Source organism: Staurois parvus, unplaced genomic scaffold, assembly GCF_062004578.1.
Source record: "Staurois parvus isolate SC_StPar_1 unplaced genomic scaffold, SC_StPar_1.0 ptg000019l, whole genome shotgun sequence".
Lineage (NCBI taxonomy): Eukaryota > Metazoa > Chordata > Amphibia > Anura > Ranidae > Staurois > Staurois parvus.
In genome coordinates this window covers 18,406,281-18,430,891 of record NW_028317815.1, presented here as the reverse complement: position 1 = coordinate 18,430,891, position 24,611 = coordinate 18,406,281, and the positions used below count along the sequence as shown (strand labels likewise).

General features: G+C 39.8%; 1 protein-coding gene across 1 annotated transcript; it reads right to left on the bottom strand.

The window, feature by feature from the left end:
- Window positions 1-589: 589 nt before the first annotated feature.
- EFCAB10 (EF-hand calcium binding domain 10) lies at window positions 590-23,674 on the bottom strand. Its single transcript, XM_089685320.1, has 4 exons — window positions 23,528-23,674; window positions 12,365-12,529; window positions 1,268-1,349; window positions 590-702 (listed from the first exon to the last, which is right to left on the bottom strand). Exons 1-4 carry the CDS (start codon window positions 23,628-23,630, stop codon window positions 660-662), a joined length of 393 nt encoding a protein of 130 aa, XP_089541446.1. The 5' UTR covers window positions 23,631-23,674; the 3' UTR covers window positions 590-659.
- Between the last annotated feature and the right edge of the window lie 937 nt (window positions 23,675-24,611).

Sequence of the window (24,611 nt, the reverse complement as noted above, 5' to 3'; positions counted from 1 at the left end):
TAAAGTTTAGTTTTCAGAGGAGAATGGAGATCGGGGCCCAGCCAGAGGAAGTCTGTGGCCTGGTGGTTGGGAACCACTGCACTAGAGGAGCCAACCCCAGTGATTGTGGAGTACATCTTGGGTTGGAGTTAGCAATCTGCATCAGACAATAAAAAAACAAATACTATGATTATACCTTATAGCGAACTGAAGCTCTAGTCTTCCAGCCTGACCATCTATTCTTTGCAGTTGCTAGGTGTACTATTCCCCTAATAGATGTGCAGTTTACAGATCGTAGTTTCCTGCAAACTATAATTTTCAGGCACACAGTTTATCAAGCCCTTGCTCCAGAAAATAATGGATTGAACATACTGAGAAAAAACTTTTTTTTTTTCCCTTGGGCTTGACTATTTGTACATTACCAAACTGTGCTTTTTACTGTTCTTCAGGTGCTGCATGCTAATGGATTGACATACTCATTTCTTTCATGAAAGTATTCTCAACTGAGCGATACAAAACTGCTAACTTTCCTATTTTATTTCCTTTTTTAATGTTAAATCTGTTTTGTTTTGTTTTTTTGTTAATCCGTCAGAGCCAAATAAACGTGAGATTCATTTTACAAATTCCGACTTTATTAAATAGAAACGTGTATTCAGAACAGGTGGTGAGCTGTAATGGAGCTATGCCTTAAATGTTGCACACATTTTCTTCAGATGAATTCGCCTGTGGGGGAAAAAGTAGTTCATATTAGATGCTACACCTTGTATCTCTCATTACAATGCAATTCACCTAATAAAATGCACATGTCAGCCACATGGCTCTTACAATGTCCATCTGGAGGAAGATCTACAGTACAGCTAGCAGACTCAGAGAAGCACATCTTCTGGCAATATATTAATAAGAGCCCTTCTGGTGTTTGGGTCTATAATCAGTTCGATAAAGTTCATCCAGAGGGATAAAATGAAAACAGCTGCGCTTGCTGGTGCCGTAATCTTTTTTTTTTTTCCCTTTACCTGTGCAGTTTACTCCCTATTGCCATGCAACATTTCTACAACCTTTAGCTTCTACAGCTGTCAACACAAATATATTAAGGACAGGGACTAACTGGTACAGGAAGCAGGACATCATACGAAAGGTGTGTATCTACTGTCCTTTGCAACATATTTATTGGTATAAATTGACCATACAGTATATTGTTACATCATCTTAGAAATTAAGCCAGTGCCTCAGTTATTTTTGTATACATCTTTGGGTTAGAAGCAAAGTAAAAGAGTATAATAACACTTACACGTCATGTTTAAAGACTTCCATTGTGATTTTCTCTGGAGGTGTAGGTAAGTTGGTAATGTCTATGCCCAAGGTTTTTAAAGCTGCAGGTACAAAATAAGTACAAGTGTAAATCAGGAAAAGATCTGCTACATCAAAATTCTTTATTTTGTAATTTGAAGAAAGCTTTTGGTTTTACTTTACAAATCACATTTTACGTCATGAACCTCTAAGCATAGTTTAGCAAGTATAAAGCTCTGATCGAATGGACCTTACTGTATGTACAGCAGTATACTTCCAATCTTTTTTCTCTTTGCCCTCTCTATGTACAATAGTATTTTTCCAATCTAATTATTTCACTTCAATGTCACAACTGTTGTTATAGGCTCCTATTTTTTTTTTCTAAAAATAATAAATACAATATACTTACCTGCTCTTTGCAATGGTATTGCATAGACTGGCTCCAAACCTCCTCTTATGGGGTCCCTTGCCAGCACTCTAGGCTCCTCCTGTTCTGGGTGCACCACCATAGCAAATCCATTGCTATGGAGGGGCATGTGCAGGTTTGTTCCTGAGTTAGGCTGTGTCCGCCCATAGATACGCACAGCGCGGCTTGTCCCCACACCTCCCTACAAGATTTGATCGACAACAAAAGCCAATGGCTCCTGCTGCTGCCTCTGTGTTTCTCTGAGGTGTGAAAGAGAGAAGGTATGCTGCTCTCAGACACAGCGCTGGATTGAAAGAGGAGTCAGGTAAGTATTCTAAGGGAGGACTGGAGGTTGCTGATCATGAAAGGTTTTTGTCCTTAATGCAGAAAATGGTGAAAAACCTATGTCCTTACAACCACTTTATTAAAATAAAACGAGAACTCAAAATTTTTAACACCTCTATCCTCATTTACATACACACATAAATGCAGACTTGCATGTGAAAATAAAAATTGTGCCACACATATTAGGTATCGCTGTGCGTGCCGAAGTGTCAGCAATAAATCTGGGGACATCATTCCGTGTTAGTTCTAAACCAGCGGTCTCCAAACTTTTCAAACAAAGGCTCAGTTTACTGTCCTTCAGACTTTAGGGGGGCCAGAAAATGTCCTGGGCCTAGCATCAGTGACAATACACATTGCCCTGGTAGTCAATCACATAGTCTGTGGTAGGTAGGAGGAAGAATAGTGACCCATCATTGGTATTACTTGGAGGAACAACACCCCATCATTGGTATCAGCGGGAGGAATAGTGCCTCACCGTTGGGGTCAGTGGAAGGAACAATACCCCAAGGGCCAGATACAGGATAGCAAAAAGCTGCATCTGGCCCTCGGGGCACAGTTTGGAGACCACTGCTCTAAACAGATAACCTGTAAAAGGCTTTTAAAGAATCGCTTATGGACAGTTTTGGGTACCATAGTTTGGTATCTATTTACTTGATACAACCTTATCTTTTATAATTTACCAAAGAATGGGTATTATATTGTGTTTGTGTGAAATAAAAATGTATTTTTATTTCATATTGAAAATATGGATTTGGTAAACACATTTATTATGTGACATAAAAAAATGGAATTGCTATTATTTTATTATAAAGGGTAAGAAATTGTATTACATTTTTGTTTTTAGATACACTTTCACGAAAACTAAACTGCTGAACTGTAAAAGCTTTTAAAGCGTTGCTGATGGACAATTTTGTATATTGTAGTTTTCTGCCAGCTTACAGGCATGCACAATTTTAAGGCTGGGCATGTTTGGTATCTATTTACTCAGCACAATTTAATCTTTTTTATTTTACAAAACATTCAGTATTAGCCGTCATGCACACTTGACATTTTTACAGCTACTGTTTTTGGCTTTTGATGTTTTTTTCTACAGCCAGTAAACCCCCCAGCATGTTATCCTATGTGTCCATGCACACATAGACTATAATCAATGTTTTTTGGCTGGAAAAAAAAACAGGAATAGTGGGTTTCTAGAGGAGTATTTTTAGCTGCAAAATGCTCTAACACTGAAAAACATGGCAAAACGTGGTAAAATGCCGCAAACCGGCATTTTTGGACTTTTTTGACCAAAAAAAAACATTTTCTTTGGTAAAAAAAACTCTAAAAAAATGCAAATACGGAAAAATGCAGCTAATTGTGGCAAAATTCAGCTAAACACTAGTGCAAAAAAGCTGGAAAAAAAAAAAATCACGTTTTTAACGTGACTTTACACTAACATTAACAGCGGCCAGTGTGCATGAGGGCTTATAGTGTGATCATGGTGAGCACTAAAATTTTGTTTGCCAATTAGTTGCACTAATATTATGTGACAATACAAAATTGCAACATTTTATTCTGCAAGGTCTCTGCTTTCAAAAAATATATAATGTTTTGGGGTTTTAAGTGATTTTCAGGCCTAAAATATCAAAATACGTGTGCAAAAATAAATAAATTAAATGGTTCCAGCAGCAAGAGGATTAAAACGTGGCTAAATTAGACATGATTTTAATAATCACCTTCGCTTTCAGAGGTATCTCACTGTGCATGAGGACATAATTGCACATACATCACTGCTAATATTGGTAGTACATGAGCAATATGATCTGTGAATTTTTTTCTATCCCCATTAAATGATATATTTACATTGCACAGTGCATTGGGCCATAAACACTACAACATACCGACTGTATGCCATATATATCACAACACTGTAGTGACTATTCCAGCATAGATGCCCAATATACCTCTGATCAATTCGCTATCCTAAGCTAAACAGATTGTTCTACACAATACAAATGCTCTATAAGCAATCAGCAGTACTGGAATCACGGTTAAAAAAAAACCCCACAAATACACCCCATTCATACAGCCTAACTTACTGATACCAATGCATGTAGTACTTTTTGTAATGCAGTACATTACAATGCACTCTAGTGCTTTACTGTACTTTGTGGTGCACTGCACCGCACATCCCCTGGCAAACTGCACTGGCGTGCCATTCAAAATGAATGGTCTTACATTACACCAACAAACGTAACGTGTTACCACAACGAAATGGTCTAAAAGGCTCCTAAAAATATTAAAAGTGTATGTATGTTCCAAGCTGGACCAATGTAACTAGGCATATCTCATACACAGGAGATCATTGGGGATGCTGAAAAGCACTATAGTAGTCACCATTACTGAAGTAATAGCAATTTTCCAGGCCCTGCACCAAACACCTTCCCTTCTGCATAGTAACTACAGGGGTTGCTCATTCGGCACCTGCTGCAATTCACAGAGGGACTTGTACTTTTTTAATGAATACAAGGCGTTATCTGATTGGAGAGGTGGAGAGGCAATGTCACAATCTCTACCTCATCCAATAATCAGAAAGTACCTTGTATTCAGTAAAAAAAACAAGGTGTTCTGTGAATGGCAGCGGGATCTAGCAAGTTATTCCTTGTGGTTACTATGCATAAAGGCAACTGCTCAGGACCTGGAAGATGCTGTCACTGTAGTAGTAGCGGCTACTACAGTGATTGAAGCTTCCCCCACAATCTCTAATGTATGTGATATGCATAACTTACTTTGGTCCAGGCTGGACCAACTATAACTATGCAATAAAAGTTACACCTATGCTTCCGCTTTAATGTTAGGTAAGCCTCACTCCACCTCCTACTTATCACCTAATAAAACTAATTTTGTGTGAATTATTTAAGATGTCAAATACAAAGAAATAAGGAATACAGAATTATAGTCCTATGTATTCTTATAAACCAGAATATAGCAATATATATGATACCCTTGGGGAGATTTACTGAAACTGGAGCACTCAGAATCTGGTGCAGCTTGTGCATGGCAGCCAATTAGCTTTAACTTTAGCCCTTTAACCCTTTCAGTGAATCAATGGATTTTAAAGAAAAGGCGAAACTAACTCAAGAATATATTAATAAAGTAGATGAGGACACTAAAAAGAAGAAAATTAAGAAATATGGTAGAGATATACAGGATTACAAATCCCAAAATGTTTATAAATGGCAGGATGATAATAGTAAGGGAACTGACGATTCTAGGAATTCCTCAGTTGAGGGGGATACCAAAGATCCAGGTTCTAAATTGGGATCATCTGGAGTGAAGATTAAGGCAGCTACGGTTGCTTTTTCAAAAAATATACAAAAGAATTCTTCCCCTAGAAAGAACATGGATGAGAATCCAACTTCTAACTATGGGGTGCCCACATACAATAGATTTGGACCTCTAATGGGATCCCCATATAATCATCAATATGAGGGAAAGGTTTTTCCAAGAGGAGGTTTTGTGGGACCGCCATGGAGAGGGGGGAACCAAAGAGGAGTTTACAACCCGAGAGGGAGAGGGGGTCAGTATTACCCAAACAGAGGAGGGAGGGGTGGATGGAAACCACCTCCAAATTATCAGAATTGCCAAAATTATCAGGACCCAAACTATCAGGACCCCTATTGGGAAGGAAGAAATACAGGGGATGTAGAGGAGGTAAAAGGAAAAAGGAAAAGGTCAATGTAAATAAAGGAATTTTCAACTTAAGTGATTACATTTTAAAAGAGGAGGAATTGAGGGTCTTAGCATTGGGTCTGAAATATGCACCCGACAAAAAATTAAATAAATTGGAGACTTATATAGATCTTCATAGATTTATCAGAAAATTAAATTTAAAAAAATATTGGAGTAAAAACTCCAAATCTAATGCTATTGATCCTCATAAGGGTGGGAGAATGAGCAATGATGGGAATGAAGGGGTTTATAAGCACACCAATTTGAGGAATAAGTCTGTGTTCAACCCAAAAGTAGGAAATAATTGTTGTATAGATACATTCAAAAAGATGGTGGAATATGATTTGGAGGTATTATCGGTTCCAAATAAGAGGATGAAGCATGATTTAATTAGAGGAATTCAACAATTAGAAAAAAATAATAACATTGTAATAAGATCAGCAGACAAAGGAGGAGGGGTGGTGGTGTTGAATAGGAATGATTATTATGAAGAACTGAATAGATTGGTGGGTGACGAAAATACATATGAGAAATTGAGGGGCAACCCTCTAAAAAGTTACAAGAACAAATTAATGAAACTAGTGAAAAGAGGTGAAAGAGAAGGTTTTTTAAATAAAAAAGAAGCGAGATATTTGGTACCAAAAGCACCTGTTACACCTGTTATATACCAACTACCCAAGATACATAAAAGTTTATTAAAACCCCCTGGAAGACCCATTGTCAATGGGATTGACTCACTTTTTTCGAGACTAGGGGAATATGTGGATGAATTCCTACAACCTCTGGTATCAGGTTTTCCATCTTACCTTAAGGATAGTGGAGATTTGATCTCAGTTTTGAAAAAAATAAGGATTAAAGAGAACTGTGTTTTGGCCAGTGTTGATGTGAATGCACTATACACCAACATTAGACATGAGGATGCTTTAACAGCGGTGAGATGGGCATTGGAGAAAAAATCGGGTTTAAAAGGTGATCAAATTGATTTTTTGCTAGATTGTCTTGACCTAGCAATGTCAAATAACTATTTTTGGCATTCCAACAATTATTATAGGCAGTGCACTGGAGTTGCGATGGGAGCTAAATATGCTCCATCAGTAGCCAACCTTTTTATGAGTATGTGGGAAGATAAAGCTATATTTGGAAAGATGAATGAGAAATTACTACTCTTTAGAAGGTTTATAGATGACATCGTGATAATTTGGAAGGGAACCAGGAATGGTTTAGAGGAGTACATCCGTGGAATGGAGTGTAATCCTTATAACATCACATTCACTAACCATATCGGTATGGAATCTATAGACTTTCTTGATTTAGTCATCTATAGACAGGGGGACTATCTTCACACAAAAACATATTTTAAACAAGTGGATAGGAATGTTTACATCCCAATCCACAGTTGCCACCATAGAAATTGGTTGAGGTCCATTCCTAAAAGCCAATTGATTAGACTTAAGCGGAACTGTGATGACAATAAGATATTTCAAGAGCAAGCAAATATGTTGTTGGAAAGGTTTAGAGAAAAAGGCTATGAAGAAAATATTCTAACAGGTGCAATGGATCAAGTGAGGAGGATTAATAGAGATGAATTATTAATAAATAGAAAGAACAAGAAGAAAGTAGGTGAACTGGCTTTTATCACGGGTTACTCTAATCAACATAAGGTTATTGAAAATATTATAAGAAAACACTGGTCGATTCTGAAGAGGGATGATGTTCTCCATGATTTAATACCTGAGAAACCTTCATTCATTTACAGAAAACCACCCACATTGAGAATGAAGTTAGCAAAAAATATCCCAGATATTCCGAAGAAAAAGGCAACTTTTTTGGATACTGTGGGGTTTTATAAATGTAAAAGGTGTATGGCATGTAGAAATATGAGAGGAGATACTAAGAGGAGATATGATTCGTTTCATTCTTGTTCTACGGGTTCCTCTTATAAAATAAATAATTTTATAACTTGTGATAGTTCCTTTGTTACGTATGTGTTGGAGTGCTCTTGTCATCTGCAATACGTAGGTAGAACGTCTAGGAAATTGTCGGTGAGATTAGGTGAACACATTAGAAATATTAAAAAAGGATATAAACATCACAGTCTTTCCTATCATTTCAGAATGTGTCATAATAGGGATCCATCGTGTTTGAAATTCTGCGGGATTGATCGGATCGTTTCCCATTGGAGGGGGGGAGATATGGTCAAGAGTATCTCGCAGAATGAAACAAAATGGATCTTTCAATTAGGATCTTTGTACCCCAAAGGGTTGAATTCGGACATAGACATTAATTGTTTTTTGTCTAATTGGTAAGAGCATAGATTATTTCCATTAAAAATTCCTCAGGTGTCTTATTAATAGTTTTTTTTACACATTGTAATGCTATTGCATTTTTTAAATTTTTTTATTATTTTTGTTATTGGTTTATTTTTATTTTTATTTTTAATTTTATTTATATTTTTATTTATTTATTTTTTATATATATTTATTTATATATATTTTTTTATTTTATTTCACATATTATTTTGAGTTTTATTTTTATTTTTATTTCATTCATTTTTTATTTTTATTTTATTTTCTTTTTCTTTTTATTTTTAATTAATTTAATTTTTTATTTTTATTTATTTTTATTTTTATTTTTATATTTATTTTTATTTTTATATTTATTTTTATTTTTATTCTTTATTTTTATTTTCATCTATATTTGTTTTTATTTTATTTTTATTATTTATTATTTATTATTTATTTTTTATTTATTTTTATTTTTCATTTTTATTTTTATTTTTATTTTTATTTTCATCTTATATTTTTTATTTTCTTTACATTCATATTTATTTTCATTTTATACTATTTAGTATTCATTGCTCATATATTAAAGAAAGTTGTTTTTAATAGTGAGGCATTGTTTAATACTTTGTTCGTGTTTTTCCCACTGGGGACATGTGGTAATATACATGTCGCTTCTGGGAGATAATTTAATAGTGTCAGGAATAACATGTAAAAAGATTTCTAATTGTATAGGCATTTACCTCATCTGTAAGGGACTCTCACGTCACGTTACAGGAGGAGTGGTTTGTTTGATCATCCCGGGGAAGAGTTTTGACCAATTGGAACGGAGGGGTGGGTCTCTGCTGGGTATATAAGGGAGCTTCAGACAGGAAATGAACGTCTTGAGAACGCCCGATGGGAGGGGCGAAACGCGTTGACGCATTTCCGGTTTGTACTCCGTACGTCTGACGTCACTTCCGGTGAGTGGAGCGCACGCTGAGCGGTGCGTTCCAGCGGCCATCTTTTGGGATCTGTATATGCGGTGTCTCTGTAGAGCTTCTGCTGAAACCTGGAGCTGTGATGTGAGATTCCGTGGGAGGTTGCCTTGCATCTACTGTTTATCTGGAAGAAACTGATCCTAATAAATATGCCTTTTTAAATTGAATTGAATGTGAGTGACCTTAATCCTTGATTTCACTTATGAATGGTGTCTTACAATATTACACTATCTGAGATTTTTTTCTCCCTGGTCGGATGGTGGAGCCTATGGTGGAGAGGAGGATTCCTATAGAGTGGATACGAAAGAGGGTTTAGGATCCCATAAAATTCCTAAGAGGCGTTTTTTTTCACCTTTATCTGGTGAGTGCATTTGATATTGGTTTTCACGGGTGGAAGGTGGAAGTTCCTCTATATTAGAAGAAGAATTTGAAAATATTTTTTTTCTTTTTTTCTTTTTTCTTTTTCTTTTTTGCACTAATATTTTTTGAACTTTGGTTTATTTTGATGGACTTTACCACTGATCAATTTTTCACTTATGTTTGCACTTTGTAATATTGATTTCATGTAAAGGTCTATGTTTGCGCTGTTTTTTCCTTTTTTTCATTGTTTGTGTTGATCACAGTGCACAGCAGCAGGATAGAACCTGTATTAGAGTGTTTTACTAGGCGCAGGAAGAATTTTTGATATCTCATACACAGGAGATCATTGGGGATGCTGAAAAGCACTATAGTAGTCACCATTACTGAAGTAATAGCAATTTTCCAGGCCCTGCACCAAACACCTTCCCTTCTGCATAGTAACTACAGGGGTTGCTCATTCGGCACCTGCTGCAATTCACAGAGGGACTTGTACTTTTTTAATGAATACAAGGCGTTATCTGATTGGAGAGGTGGAGAGGCAATGTCACAATCTCTACCTCATCCAATAATCAGAAAGTACCTTGTATTCAGTAAAAAAAACAAGGTGTTCTGTGAATGGCAGCGGGATCTAGCAAGTTATTCCTTGTGGTTACTATGCATAAAGGCAACTGCTCAGGACCTGGAAGATGCTGTCACTGTAGTAGTAGCGGCTACTACAGTGATTGAAGCTTCCCCCACAATCTCTAATGTATGTGATATGCATAACTTACTTTGGTCCAGGCTGGACCAACTATAACTATGCAATAAAAGTTACACCTATGCTTCCGCTTTAATGTTAGGTAAGCCTCACTCCACCTCCTACTTATCACCTAATAAAACTAATTTTGTGTGAATTATTTAAGATGTCAAATACAAAGAAATAAGGAATACAGAATTATAGTCCTATGTATTCTTATAAACCAGAATATAGCAATATATATGATACCCTTGGGGAGATTTACTGAAACTGGAGCACTCAGAATCTGGTGCAGCTTGTGCATGGCAGCCAATTAGCTTTAACTTTAGCTAGTTCAATTAAACTTTGACAAAAAAACGAAAAAATCCTGGAAGCTGACTGGTTTCTATGCAGAGCTGCACCATATTTTGCACGCTCCGGTTTTCACTCCGTGTGCTCTCCTCTAAACCTGATCTAGCTATTTTATCTTTATTTTTATACAGTCTTTTTTATTTTTTTACATGTTTCTCCTCTAGCAAAGATGAGGATCATTTATAAAGCAAATTAGCAACGTTGCAAATCTGGCTGTATTTACTTCTGCAAGGTCTCTGAAAGATTTACAGGTCTGTGTGTCTGTATTCCTGGGCAGCCAAGTGTGACAGTTTACAAGGTTCAAAAACAGATTACTAAAAATGTTCTTTCAAAAAAGACACATAATTAAAGGATACATTGACCTTTCTGAACACGTTAATCCTGTATTAAAGAATCTAACACTCGATATTCCTGATAAGTGCCTGCTATACCATGTACTTATGAAAAAGTATCCTTTTCTCTTTGTATTGCTTCCTTCTTTTGTATTGATTTCCTGTGAAATCCCTGGTGTTCCTTGCCAGTCCCTCTGCTTTCCTATTAGAAACCGACCACACTAGGCATGAGAGGACATTGTGGTCTGTTCTTTAGCTGTACTGGGAACTCAGAGTGCTCTCCTCTAATGATCAGACTTCTCCTGACATGCCTCCCCCTTGCACAGCCTTTCACTGGGAATATCAGTGTGCTGCTGTTCCTCCTCCCCTGCTGGTATGCAGCTGAGAACAGAGGGTATATAACCACTTATACAAAAATAAAGGGAAAAAAGGTGTATATAATAATTTTATATCTATACACAAATGTTTTGCCTTTCATTTCTATTTTAAACTGAATGTGTTGTTTTACAAGGTGAGGGTTTACAATCACTTTAAAACCTAGTTCACACTAGTGCGATTTAAGATGCAATTTGAGTTGCACAAAATCGCATGACAAGGGAAATCACACTGTTTTCAGTGGTATTTGTTCACATCAGTGCGACTAAGCACAGAACGATTTTGGAAAAGGCTCCTGTACTAGTTTGGTGCAATTGCAGTGTGATTTTGGCCCCATAGAATATACAAACCTTATCAAAGTTGCACCCAAGTAGCACTACATAATTGCACTGAAAGTTGGATCAAAATCGTACTGCAGCAGTGTGCACCTAGGGTGTAACATGTTCAGCAACCTCCCCCTGCATCTATTGATCCCCTCTTTTCCTGTGACAGTGGGCAAGGAATCCTCTGTCTTTACCAGCGGTTATATTTTGAAAATGGCGCAGCTGTGTGGGGCTCTGCTCACACAGGCACGTCATTCATTTCAGGAATCTGTGAATGAGTAAACTACATGTCCTGTCTGCCACCGCGACAGACGGATTTGTAATTTGAATGGGTCGCAAGTGTGCTGATCAGCACACTCGTAGTCCATTTACACTCCCTCCAGCTTGCAAGCTGACAGCTTGTATAGAGGTATGGGCTGAGAGCTGGAGAAAGAGTGTGCATGAGCCTGAAACTGTACCCATGATCTGCTACTTACAGGTGCAATATTTTGCAGGCTCCCGTTTAAAAAAAAAAAATTTAAGCACATTTTTTACCCTGCGAAAAAAAGGGGATTTATTATTTTTTGTAAAAGATGAACTTAGCCTTTAAGTGAGCAGGGTCAGGTATAATGCAATCACAAGTGTGTCTTTAGAGCAGCCATTGGAGGAGTTTATGACACAGGCTATAACCTTGTTTACAGCTAGTGATCATTGTGTTAGCTAATCCCAGTGATCATGTGATAAGCAGCCGGTCCTCCCACCACAAACACAGGTGCGCATCCTGCATGGACATGTAACACCATCATTAACAGGTTAGCGCACAGAGGAGATTGCTGGCAGTAAAACAATAAAGCCAAATAATAAAACAGTACTATATAAAAGAAGTGGAGTTTAGGCATAAACAGAATAATTGTTTCTTACCTTCAGTGTACTGTGTCCTTGTTATGTAACCTTGTCCAGCAGGGTCCAGGATTCCAAAAACTGCTTCCACATTAGATTCATCAAATAGACAGGGATATTCCAGGTTTGCAAGCCTAGCAAGCTTGAGCTTTTCCAGTTGAGAGATGAGAAACTCTTGGGGCCTTTCTACAAACAAAATTCAAAAGTCAGGAACAATAAATCTATACATATTTCCCCCCTCTGTACACTGACATACAGCATTGTCATTCTTCTTCCATCTGATTTCCTCTTCCATATTACTTGTAATATATAGGGAGCAATGTTATTCCCCCTGGCATGGGAACACAGCCTTACATTTTTCAACATTCATTTAACCGTGTGAGTTGCCCTTTTCTCAAGGTCATTCTGTTTTATGTTGCTAGATGTTACTTTTAGGTTCCAAGCACATAGCCGGACAGAGCACAGAGCCTGCATAATTACTCTTCCTGGACCTGCACCCACAAATGCAGAGGCATTTGCTCCAAACACAGAGTGTGCATTCAGAGCATATGTCCATATGCACACAGGCACTTTACACATCTCATTGGGCGACTGTGGGTCCTGGGAAAGTAATTACGCAGGCTCTGCACCCAAGAATGGAAACCTTAATAACTCATTTCCTTCAACATAACTGAGTGGACATTACAAATCGTTATTTACTTCATCTATAGAGAGTGAAAGGTTTGATCCCTCCAACATGGGATGTGCAGAGCGGTGTACAGGCGGCCTGTGTTAGTAAATAGAGACACAGTCTCTCTCTGGACTCACCCACACATCCCAGTTTGGCAAGGATGGGAGCATGGCCCTGAATGCAAACAGTGTGCATCTGGGGCCATGCAACCTTCCCTTCCTGCCTGCCAAACCAGGATGTGCGAGTGAGAATATACTGTCTTTCCACCTTCATTGACTAACACAGGCTGCCTACAAGACGCTCTGGACACATAAACAAGCTCTTCATGTTATACGAGCCCCTGCATGAGTGTCAATGAACCCTTAATTTACGAGAGAAAAAAAACAAAAAACAGTTCTTGCTGTAATACTTACAATGGATATTAAAAGTCTACACACCCCTGTTAAAATGTCAGGTTTCTGTGATGTAAAAAAAATGAGACAAAAATAAATCATTTCAGATCTTTTTCCACCTTTAATGTGACCTATAAACTGTACAGCTCAATTGAAAAACAAACAGAAATCTTTTAGGGGGGGGGGGGGAGTAAACATAAAAAACTAAAAAAAATGTGGTTGCAGAAGTGTGCACACCCTCTTATAACTGGGGATGTAGCTGTGTTCAGAATGAAGCAATCACATTCAAAATTATGTTAAATAGGAGTCAATACACACCTGCCATCATTTAAAGTGTCTCTGATTAACCCCAAATAAAGTTCAGCTGTTCTAGTAGGTCTTTCCTGACATTTTCTTAGTCACATCCTACAGCAAAAGCCATGGCCCACAGACAGCTTCCAAAGAATCAGAGGGATCTCATTGTTAAAAGGTGTCAGTCAGGAGAAGGGAGCAAAAGAATTATCAAGGCATTAGATATACTATGGAACACAGTGAAGACAGTCATCATCAAATATGGTGCAGCAGTGACATAACCAAGAACTGGACGTTCCTACAAAATTGCTGAAAAGACAAGAAGAAAACTGGTGTGAGAGGCTGCCAAGAGGCCTACAGCAACATTAAATGAGCTGCAGGAATATCTGGAAAGTACTGGCTGTGTGATACATGTGACAACAATCTCTCGTATTCTTCATATGTCTGGGCTATGAGGTAGAGTGGCAAGACGAAAGCCTTTTCTTACAAAGAAAAAACATCCAAGCCTGGCTAAATTTTGCAAAAACACATCTGAAGTCTCCCAAAAGCATGTGGGAAAATGTGTTGTGGTCTGATGAAACCAAGGATGAAAATACACTGCACATAACCAATAGAACACCATACCCACAGTGAAGCATGGTGGTGGCAGTATCATGCTTTGGGGCTGTTTTTCTTCAGCTGGAACTGGGGCCTTAGTCAAGGTAGAGGGAATTATGAACCGTTCCAAATACCAGTCAATATTGGCACAAAACCTTCAGGCTTCTAGTAGAAAGCTGAACATGAAGAGGGACTTCATCGTTCAGCATGACAACGACCCAAAGCATACATCCAAATCAACAAAGGAATGGCTTCACCAGAAGAAGATTAAAGTTTTGGAATAGCCCAGCCAGAGCCCAGACCTGAATCCGATCAAAAATCTGTGGGGTGATCTGAAGAGGACTGTGCACAGGAGATGCCCTCGCAACCTGACAGATTGGAGTGTTTTTGCAAGGAGGAGTGGGCAAATATTGCCAAGTCAAGATGTGCCATGCTGATAGACTCATACCCAAAAAGACAGATTGCTGGAATAAAATCAAAAGGTGCTTCAACAAAGTATTAGTTTAAGGGTGTGCACACTTATGCAACCATATTATTTTCATTTTTTATTCTTACTTCCCTCCACCTAAAAGATTTCAGTTTGTTGTTCAACTGAGTTGTACAGTTTATAGGTCACATTAAAGGTGTAAAAAGTTCTGGAATGATTTATTTTTGTCTCTTTTTTTTATATCACAGAAACCTGACATTTTAACAGGGGTGTGTAGACTTTTTATATCCACTGTACCTTATTCTCGGTGAAGTCCCTAACAGATTACTGCTTCAAGGTCCAGAACAACTTGGCTTCTGAGCTCAATGATGGCCTGCGTCATCTAATCCACTTCCTGTGGCCCTGGCTGTCATGAACACCCCCTGAAGCCATGTCATCACACAGCTAGGGCTCACATGTCAGTATGTGAGGGATGCTCAGTCCAGGAGGAAGAGCCAATCACTACCAATTCACAAGTCTGGCCTGAGGAGGGAGTGTTTAACCACTTGAGCTCTGGAAGGTTTTACCTCCTTCATGACCAGAGTATTTTTTGCTATTTGGCACTGCACTGCTTTAACTGGTAACTGCTCGGTCATACAACGCTGTACCTAAATGAAATTTGTCTTTTTTCGCACAAATAGAGCTATCTTTTAGTGGTATTTTAATCACCTCTGTTTTTTATTATTATTATATAAATGCTAAAAAAAGGGAATTTTTTTTGGAAAAAAAAAAAAACACATTTTATACTTTCTGTTGTAAAAAATGTCCAATAAACTCAAGTTTCGTCATAAATTTAGGTCAAAATGTATTCTGCTATGTGTCTTTGGTAAAAAAAATCCCAATAAGTGTATGTTAATTGGTTTGTGTAAAAGCTATAGCATATAAAAAGTATGGTATATATACTGGAATTTACACAGCTTTTAATTTCTGGCTACCTCTCACATTTCTTGAGGTTCTAAAATGCCAGGGCAGTACATAAAAACAAAAATGACCCCTTTTTGGAAAGTAGACACCTAAAGGAATTTGCTGAGAAGCGTGTTGAGCTCATGGATGATTTTATTTTTTGTCACAAGTTTTTAAAAAATTACAAAAAAAAGTTTTCCTTTTTGGTCACTTTAATTAGATATTTCTCATACAAGCCCATTCTTCTACTTCTCCTGAGTATGGGGGATACCACATGTGTGAGACTTTTTGGAAGCCTAGCTGCATATGGGCCCTGAAAACCAATGACCACCTTCAGGCTTTCAAAGGGTGTAATTTCCTCATTTCACTTCCTGACTACCTATCACAGTTTCATAGGCCCTAAAATGCCAGGGTAACACAAAACCCCCTCTCCAAATGACCACTTATCAGAAAGTAGACACCCCAAGCTATTTGATGAGAGGCATGTTGAGCCCATGGAAGATTTTTTTGTTTGCCACAAGTTTTGCTCCTAATGTTTGGGCATATGAAAAAAAGGACCTACCAGATTCCACCATTCACATCAATCGATGTGGAAGAAGGAATCTCTACCAGAAAAAAGTGGAAAAAATATAAGTCGAAGCATAAAATCAATCTGCCCACTAACCACCCCAAGCCCCTCATTCTTAGGCATATTGCGGATGAGAAATCTCTTCTTGCAGCGCTGCAGGCACTGACATATATATTCTGTGAGCAACACCCTGCTGCTGTCAAGATAAACAGATCAGTGTTGCAGCTGATTGGTGTTCTTGCAAAGCAAACAACAACAGTTAACAATAACACATAGTAATGATATAACAATAACTCAATAAAACAACTTTATTTTTAAACTGAAATCTGTGACAAAAAAAGAGTGAAAAAAAAATGTGCTGAACCATTGGAGCGATCCAACCACTGACCTCCCCAGGCACCTCATACGTGGGCATATACATTCTTTTTTTTTTTTTTAACTGTGAATGAGAAATTTCCTCCTGCAGTGCTGCAGGGACTGGCATATGTATTCTGAGAGCAACACCCTGCTGCTGTCAGAATAAACAGATCAGTGCTGTAGCTGATTGGCATTCCTGCAAAGCAAACAACAATGGTTAATAATACCACACAGTAACAAAATAACATTAATTTAGTAAAAACAACAATTTTTTTGCTTTACTTTTTAAATTTTTATTTACTTTTTTTTATAACTTATCAGAACCATAAACTTTGCAGCCTTTGATTTCAGGGTCTCAAAATGCGACAGACCCTAGTGTGTGAATTATGTGTCCTAGACTGTGCCGTGCTGTACCCTAGACTAATACTCCACTAGTGCGTGGTAGAACTGGAAGTAGTCTTTTAGGCAGAGGCCAGGAGGAGCAGAAAAAAATGGGTGTCTTGCCTTATTCTGTGTCTGCTACAGAAACAACACCTTCTCTGGGGTGACCTTTGCGCTGGAGTACCAGAGAGTAAATCAGGAAAATGCCTCTCATGCAACCGGCTCACTGCATCTGAATTTGGGGTTTAGGCCACCGCACCTTCTGGATACAAAAGGGTCATGATTATCACTTCCTGAAATTTTAGGAAGGATCCACTTCTTCCAGGACCTTAATGTGCTTCTTCTTGAGCCACTCCTTTGTTGCCTTGGCCATGTGTTTTGGGTCATTGTCATGCTGGGACACCCATCCACAACCCATTTTCAATGCCCTGGCTGAGGGAAGAAGGTTCTCACCCAAGATTTGACAGTACATTGCCCCGTCCATCGTCCCTTTGATGCAGTGCAGTTGCCCTGTCCTCTTAGCAGAAAAACACCCCCAAAGCAGAATGTTTCCACCACCATGTTTGACAGTTGGGATGGTGCTCTTGGGGTCATAGGCAGCATTCCTCCTCCAAACACGGCGAGTTGAGTTGATGCCAAAGAGCTTGATTTTGGTCTCATCTGACCACAATACTTTCAACCAGTCCTCCTCTACATCATTCAGATGTTCAGTGGCATACTTCAGAGGGGCCTGGACATGTGCTTTCATGAGCAGAGGGACATTACGGGAACTGCAGGATTTCAATCTTTGCCGGCATAGTGTGTTACCAATTGTTTTCTTGATGACTGTGGTCCCAGCTGCCTGGAGATCATTGACAAGATCCTTACATGTAGTTATGGGATGATTCCTCACTGTTTTCATGATCATTGACACTCCACGAGGTGAGATCTTGCATGGTGCACCAGACCTAGGGAGACTGACAATTGTTTTGTGTTTCTTCCATTTGCGAATGATTGCACCAACTGTCATCACCTTCTCACCAAGCTACTTGGCAATAGTTTTGTAGCCCAGTCCAGCCTTGTGTAGGTCTACAATCTTGTCCCTGACATCCTTGGACAGCTCTTTGGTCTTTGCTATGGTGGAAAGTTTGGAATCGGATTGTTTGATTGCTCCTGTGGACAGGTGTTTTTTATACAGGTAACAAAATGAGATTAGCAGCACTCCCTTTAAGAGACTGCTTCTAATCTCAGCTTGTTACCTGTATGAAAGACACCTGGTAGCTAGAAATCCTGCTGAATGATAGGGGATCAAATACTTATTTCCCTCATGAACATGCAAATCAGTGCATAATTTGTTAGACATGCATTTCTTTTGATTTTTTTTTTTGTTGCTATTCTGTCTCTCAGTGTTACAATACACCTACCACTGAATTTTTAGACTGATCATTTCTTTGTGAGTGGGCAAACGGTCAAAATCAGCAGGGGATCAAATACTTATTTCCTTCACTGTATGTATAGCCTGTTGCCCTCTCACAGAGTCTATACATTTTATCCCCAGATCTGGCATGCTTGCAGGGGAAATACTACTTTATTGCAAGGCGGCCAGTGAAATGTGTGAGAGACTCGTCTACGCAGATGTTTTGTTGAGGCATATACATATGAGGGGCCAAATTTTGAGGAGACAATCATATCCAGGGTCACCCTCAGGACGACAGAGTCATCTATAATGCATGAGATGCATTATTGTCTCATATCATTTGCTGGCCATTGCAGCAGAAAACATGGGCATTTAATAAATCGGGTCTGTGGGCCAATATGGCTGCAATTCATTATTTTTTGTAATGCCCATGTTTAGGGTTAGGTCCAAGAAAGTTTTAAATTTGGAAACCACGGGAATGGTGGGATACAAGTTGAATTTGGGTTGGTGGCATTGTATTGTTGTGCGGCCACAAGCAATTGATACAGATCTTTAGTGAAAACCAGCTAAAAAAAAAAATCAAGGGGAGTTATTAAATTTGCTGTTTCCACCTGAACTCCGGGTTGGGCTGTGAATGGAGGATAACAGGTGCTGCTGAATCTGGGGATTGCCTATCGGGATTTGCAAGCACCTCTGGAAGTACACTATGGGCTTTATGGGCCTGTGCTCGAAATCTTGGTGGCTGGGGGACGCAATTAGTGCTAGTCACCTCACCAGTGTGTACTGCACTTCTGGGACTCACCACGTCCCCATGAGATACTGCAGTTCTGGTATGTAAAATGCCAGAATGTACTAGGCCACTAGTGCTTGCCAGTCCACCAAAAAGCACTAGTACAATGCTGCATATGAGAAAAGTCATGTATTCCTAGCACTTCAGCTACTTGGGGTCAGGAACACCCGATCTTAACAGAGACCTCTTCTCCCTCGTCCGAGCTCAAGTCAGGGTGTTGCTGCTTTCTGCAGGTTTGTATTCTGAGCCTGATTCTGGCGCTGAGGCTTTCCCTTCACTCTCATCTGTCTTACTCAGAATCCTGTAGGCCTCTTCATTAGTGTACCTTTTTGGGACATTTTGGGCACTAAATTCACAGGTTCCTAGTGCGACTCATGGAAAAAAGAGCTCCTGGCTGTAAGGGATTGCTTTAACTGCTATATATAAAATGTACCTGCTAGTGCTAGCAAAGATCATGCCTGATCTTTCTAACACTGTGGTTTTGTGCACAATATATCAGACGTGTCAGTGATCTACTGACACTGCACTTATTGGGGGGGGGGGGGAGCTAAACACAAGTGCTGGCAGGTATCTGGGGTGATCCTGCTAATGCTGCATTTTTTGGGACACTATACTAAGGGGGATACTAGTACAGTTTACTAATAATGGTGGTGATCAGCAACCTATAGTGTGAGTGATAGTGTGCAGGCAATCTAACTCTAATTGACCCTGACGCTATCTGATGTCGCTAGTGACAATAATACAGTGATCAGCGACAAAAACTGTACACCAAAACTATACTAATGGCACTGACTTGGTGACAGGGGTGATCAAATGGTTAATAAGGGCGATCAATGGGTTAATTGTGCCCAACTAACGTGTGTGTGCAAAGTGTGCTGATTTTACTCATTGTGATCCTCTCTCTTCTCTTCCTGGACTGAAAAGGATTCAGGAAGAGAAGAACCAGCTAGAACCAGTGCCTGTTTACGAAAACAGTCACAGAACTTCTTTCTCATTTGCTGCAGCCGATCAGTAGGGTCCTGGGCAAAATTATTGGCCGGGACCCGCTGACAAACTGGTCCTCCAGCAAATTACAGTAGGGGTCAAGGAAAGGGGGGAGGGCATGTGCATGCACACGCAACCTCGGAAGATGGCCGTGATGTACAGGCACATCAGACCAGGGGTGTGGAAATGTTTTAAATAACTACTTGTCCAAGGGACTAAATCGGGGTCCCAATCTACATGTCCCTCATGACAATCTACTTGTCCTGATAAAAAAAATAATAATTTTTAACCCAAACCGTATTTAAATCAGAGGTGCTTTTAGGAATGTCTGGGGCTTTTAAAAACAAAAGAGGCTTTATGGCGACTTAAACGTTTAATGTTTTTAACATTGCGCGGTTTATCTCCTCCTTCCCCTCCCTGCCTGTCTCCAGCACCGCCCCCAGGAACTAGCAGGGATGGGAGAGACCTTGCAGTGTGATGAGCACCAATTGGGTGCTTTTCAGGAAAAGGGAGTATTGGACTTTCTTAACACTCAGCAGAAGCGCATCTGCTGAGCGAGTAAATTAGGCGCTGACCCCAGTGAGAAAAAAAAATAATTTGTTCAGGTTACCCTCACACACGGAAGCACATGGGTGCTAAGTACAAGTGCATGCTGAGCTGCCAAATTAAACTCTTGTGTCTGCTCCAGAGTTTACCTTATGAAAAAATAAAATAAATAATAATAATGAACGCGTTTTTTGCTGGTAAATATGCATTTACTATTCTTTTTTTTTTTTAGGAGTCTGGAAAGCATTACACCAGTGATTAGCAGATCAGACAGGCAGTTTCACACTAACAGGAAGGATCAATGAACTACCAGAGCACTCATCAGCGCTGTGGTAGTTCATTGAGAACTACAAGCCGACATCCGCAATGAATGTCGGTACGTGTAGATGATTCATTCACAGAACTCTGTGAATGAATGACGTGGCCGGGTAGGCAGAGCCACGCAAGGCAGAGCCCCGCAAGGCGGCACTCTTTTCAAAAAGTGACAGCTAGTACAGCTAGAGAACTTCTCCCAGTACTGCTGTCACGCAGAGGGCTTGGATCGCTGAGCCATTGCAGAAGCAGGAACATTACATGTTCCACCCTAAAAATGGGTGGAACATGTTCCTGAAGGTGAACTTATCCTTTAATCCAGGGGTGGGCAACTGTGGCGCTCCAGCTGTTGTAGAACTACAAGTCCCATGAGGCATTGCAAAACTGACAGGTACAAGAGGACTCCCAAAGGCAGAGGCATGATGGGACTTGTAGTTCACCAACAGCTGGAGGGACACAGTTGCCCACCCCTTCTTTAATCCATTCCCTACCAGAGCAGTTCTGTGCACACGAATAAAAAAACATTTTAGGCCTGAAGATTAAATAAACTCCCCAAAACATTATATATTTTCTGAAAGCAGACACCTTAGAGAATCAAATAAAAGGTAGTTCCAAGTTATGTAAAAAAATATTACCGCAAAGGACTAGGAAATGCAAAAGTCAGTAAAAAACACACTAAACATAATTTTAGGAAGCACAAAAACCCAATAAATTACCAATTTCTTTGGTAAAATATAAAAGATGAGGTTGCATCAAGTAAATAAGATACCCAGCATGTTAAACCTTAAATGTGCGTGCACCTGTGAAATGGCGACAAGCTTCAGTACCCAATATTTTCTATAGGCAGCACTTTAAGAGCCCCTTATAGGTCACCGGTTTAGTGTTACGATGGAGGTCTGGTACTAGAATCATTGCTCTCATTCCGGCATGTGCAGCGATATGTAATGTGTATCGTAATCAATGTTTTCATGTACAGGCGTCATGAAGTGTGCATTTACGTTTGTACGTGCGTATATGTAGGGGCAGGCCCTCAAAAAAACTTGGGGGGGGGGGGGTCTTATGTGCTTGCTTGGGTGTAACTTAAATTTTTCATAATTGACAACTTTTTTTTACCGAATATAAAATGTGCATCTCTGCATCCTTGTGCCTACATGGGGCGCTCATCCACAGTACATTGTGGGCAGATGGTCCGGAGGTGGTTAGATTAAAATAAATAAAACCTACACAATGGCACTACACGCTCCCAAAAGTGTGAAACACTGCAGATTTAGGCAGAGGCTGGAGCCCTTCAGCAGAGGTAATCTGAGAGAGGTAGGTATAAAACCCTCTTCATCTTTTTTCTTCTTCAATGACACTGTCACTTTAAGCAGTTGCCTGCCACCTGATAGCAGGTGTACGTCTACAGGGCAGCTTTGCTGTGCAAAATCATGTAAATATACGTGATTTTGCATTTGTGGGTAGACGCCGCCCTACCCACGCTGCTATTGGCTCATGAGAGTGTCACTCACTGGGTCCTGACCGGGACTCGTCGGTGAAGCGGAGAGGGGAGAGATCGGATTGTAAACAACACAGATTTCTCTCCTGTCAACATGGACATGCTGCTTACTATCTCTCTGCACAGCACATAGAAAGCAGCAGGTCTGCTTAGTAAAACACAACACAGTACACACTCCTTAACACACAGGTAACCCTTTGATCACCACAGATGTTAACCTCTTCCTGCCCAGTGCCATTATTAGTATAGTGTCAGTGCTTTCTATTAGCACTGATCACTGTATTAGTGTCACTGGGGATGTCAGTGGCAGTTGGTTAGTTCTCACCCAGTGTCAGAATGCCTGCCGCAGTCCTGCTATGTCGCTAATCGCCGCCATTACTAGTATAAATAAATATTCCACTATATACACCGCCATTAGACGCTATAACCTTCACGTGTATATTCAATTAATATCAACTTATTGGGATTTTGTTTTTAGCAAAGACATGTCGCAGAATACATTTTAGCCTAAATTGATGAAGACATTTTATTTTTTACATTTTTTATTGGATATGTTTTATAGCAAAAAGTCAAAAATATTGTTTTTTTTCTTTATGTCAGTATTTTGTTTGTTCATAGAGCAAAAATAAAAAACGCAGAAGTGATCAAAAATCACCAAAATAAAGCTCTATTTTTAGAAAAAAAAAAGACATTTCATTTATGTACAACGTTGCATGACCGCACAATTGTCAGTTAAAGTAAGGCAGCGCTGTATCGCTGGGGGGGGGGGGGGGGGTAAATCCTCTGGAGGGTAAGTGGTTAAAGTCTATTTAGACCACCCTGTGACTGTCCAGAGGTTAGACTGCAGAAACAACAGCAGTGTCTGTAATTCATGACGGGATATACATGCAGCTCATACAATGGTTACTGAGGGAACTCGGGGCTCGTTCCCAACAACTTTGGTCTCTAAACAGCCTTTGACAGGCGGTGGGGAGGCACTGTATGCTGTATCGCGGCGGACATCGCAGTGTGAAGGCTGGGAGAGGTCACTGATTACCTGGCTGGTGATAAAGCAGCAGGCTGGTCAGATTATTCACCAGATCTATGATCTTGTGTTCTCGGAGATAATCTTCAGCTTCCATCACCCTCCCAGCAGCCATGGCTCCGCTCAGCGTTTGTTGTTACTAGGAGACGGTTACGTCACCACGGCGCGCCGGAAGTGGAATTCGTCTCTAACTCCTGTGCCAAACTGTCACCGGTTTGTTTTGGTACCATTGGCTATAGGCGCCATTTTCCTGGAGACCAAACCCCCATTTGTACCTGATACTGAACCCGGCTTGTTATTACTGGGAAATGCTGCCACTTATATTAACGCCCGAGAAGCCGGGCTAGCGTTAGGAATTCTAATTAGAGGCATGTTTCTTCTGGTCTGAGAAGTTCAATCTGGTCGGAGCAAAGAAAGTTTTTTTTTTCCAGATGTAGATTGCTCTGTTCTAATAGTTTGACTCAGGGTGTCTCAGAATGTATATTACAGTAGTAGGGTCGTTGGTTTGAACCCCAACAACGACACAACCTGCCTGGAGTTTGTATGTGCTCCCTGTGTCTGTGCGAGTACTCCAATTTCCTCCTGCACTCCAAAGACATTATGGTAGATTCATTGGATCCTATCTGAATTGGCCCTAGTATGTGTATGTATGAATGTGAGTTAGGTACCTTAGATTGGACGCCCCTTGAGGGTTAGGGACTGATGTGAATGTACAATATATATGTAAAGCACTGTGTAAATTCATGGCGCTATACAAGTACCTGAAATAAATGAATGCAGTCATCGCACAGCTCCCAACTGTGGCTCCTCATTTCAGTCTGCTGTATGACACTCTATGCAAATGTTAATATTTAACTGTCAAAGGCGAGGGTTGGTAACCCATGACAGGCCATGTCTTTGTATCTGTCACATGACCCCCACGAATACGCAGAGCGGCGCAGGGAAGCAGTGGTGAGACATGGATTCCAGCACCTCTTTCATCTATTCTAGGAGTGACATCACACACAGGTGCCTGGATTGGATGCGGGAGGGACAAGGCTCTGAACAGGTTGCCGTGTCTTGCTGTAGCTTAGGGTTGCCACCTCATCCCTTTAAA

Bases quoted from the DNA above. Each gene is read 5' to 3' on its own strand.
- EFCAB10 (XM_089685320.1), bottom strand. From the start codon at position 23,630: ATGGCTGCTGGGAGGGTGATGGAAGCTGAAGATTATCTCCGAGAACAC. The intron at 12,530-23,527 runs GTAATCAGTGAC...TTTTGTTTGTAG, and splicing joins GCTGCTTTATCACCAGCCAG to AAAGGCCCCAAGAGTTTCTC. The intron at 703-1,267 runs GTAAGTGTTATT...TTTCCCCCACAG, and splicing joins GAAGTCTTTAAACATGACGT to GCGAATTCATCTGAAGAAAA.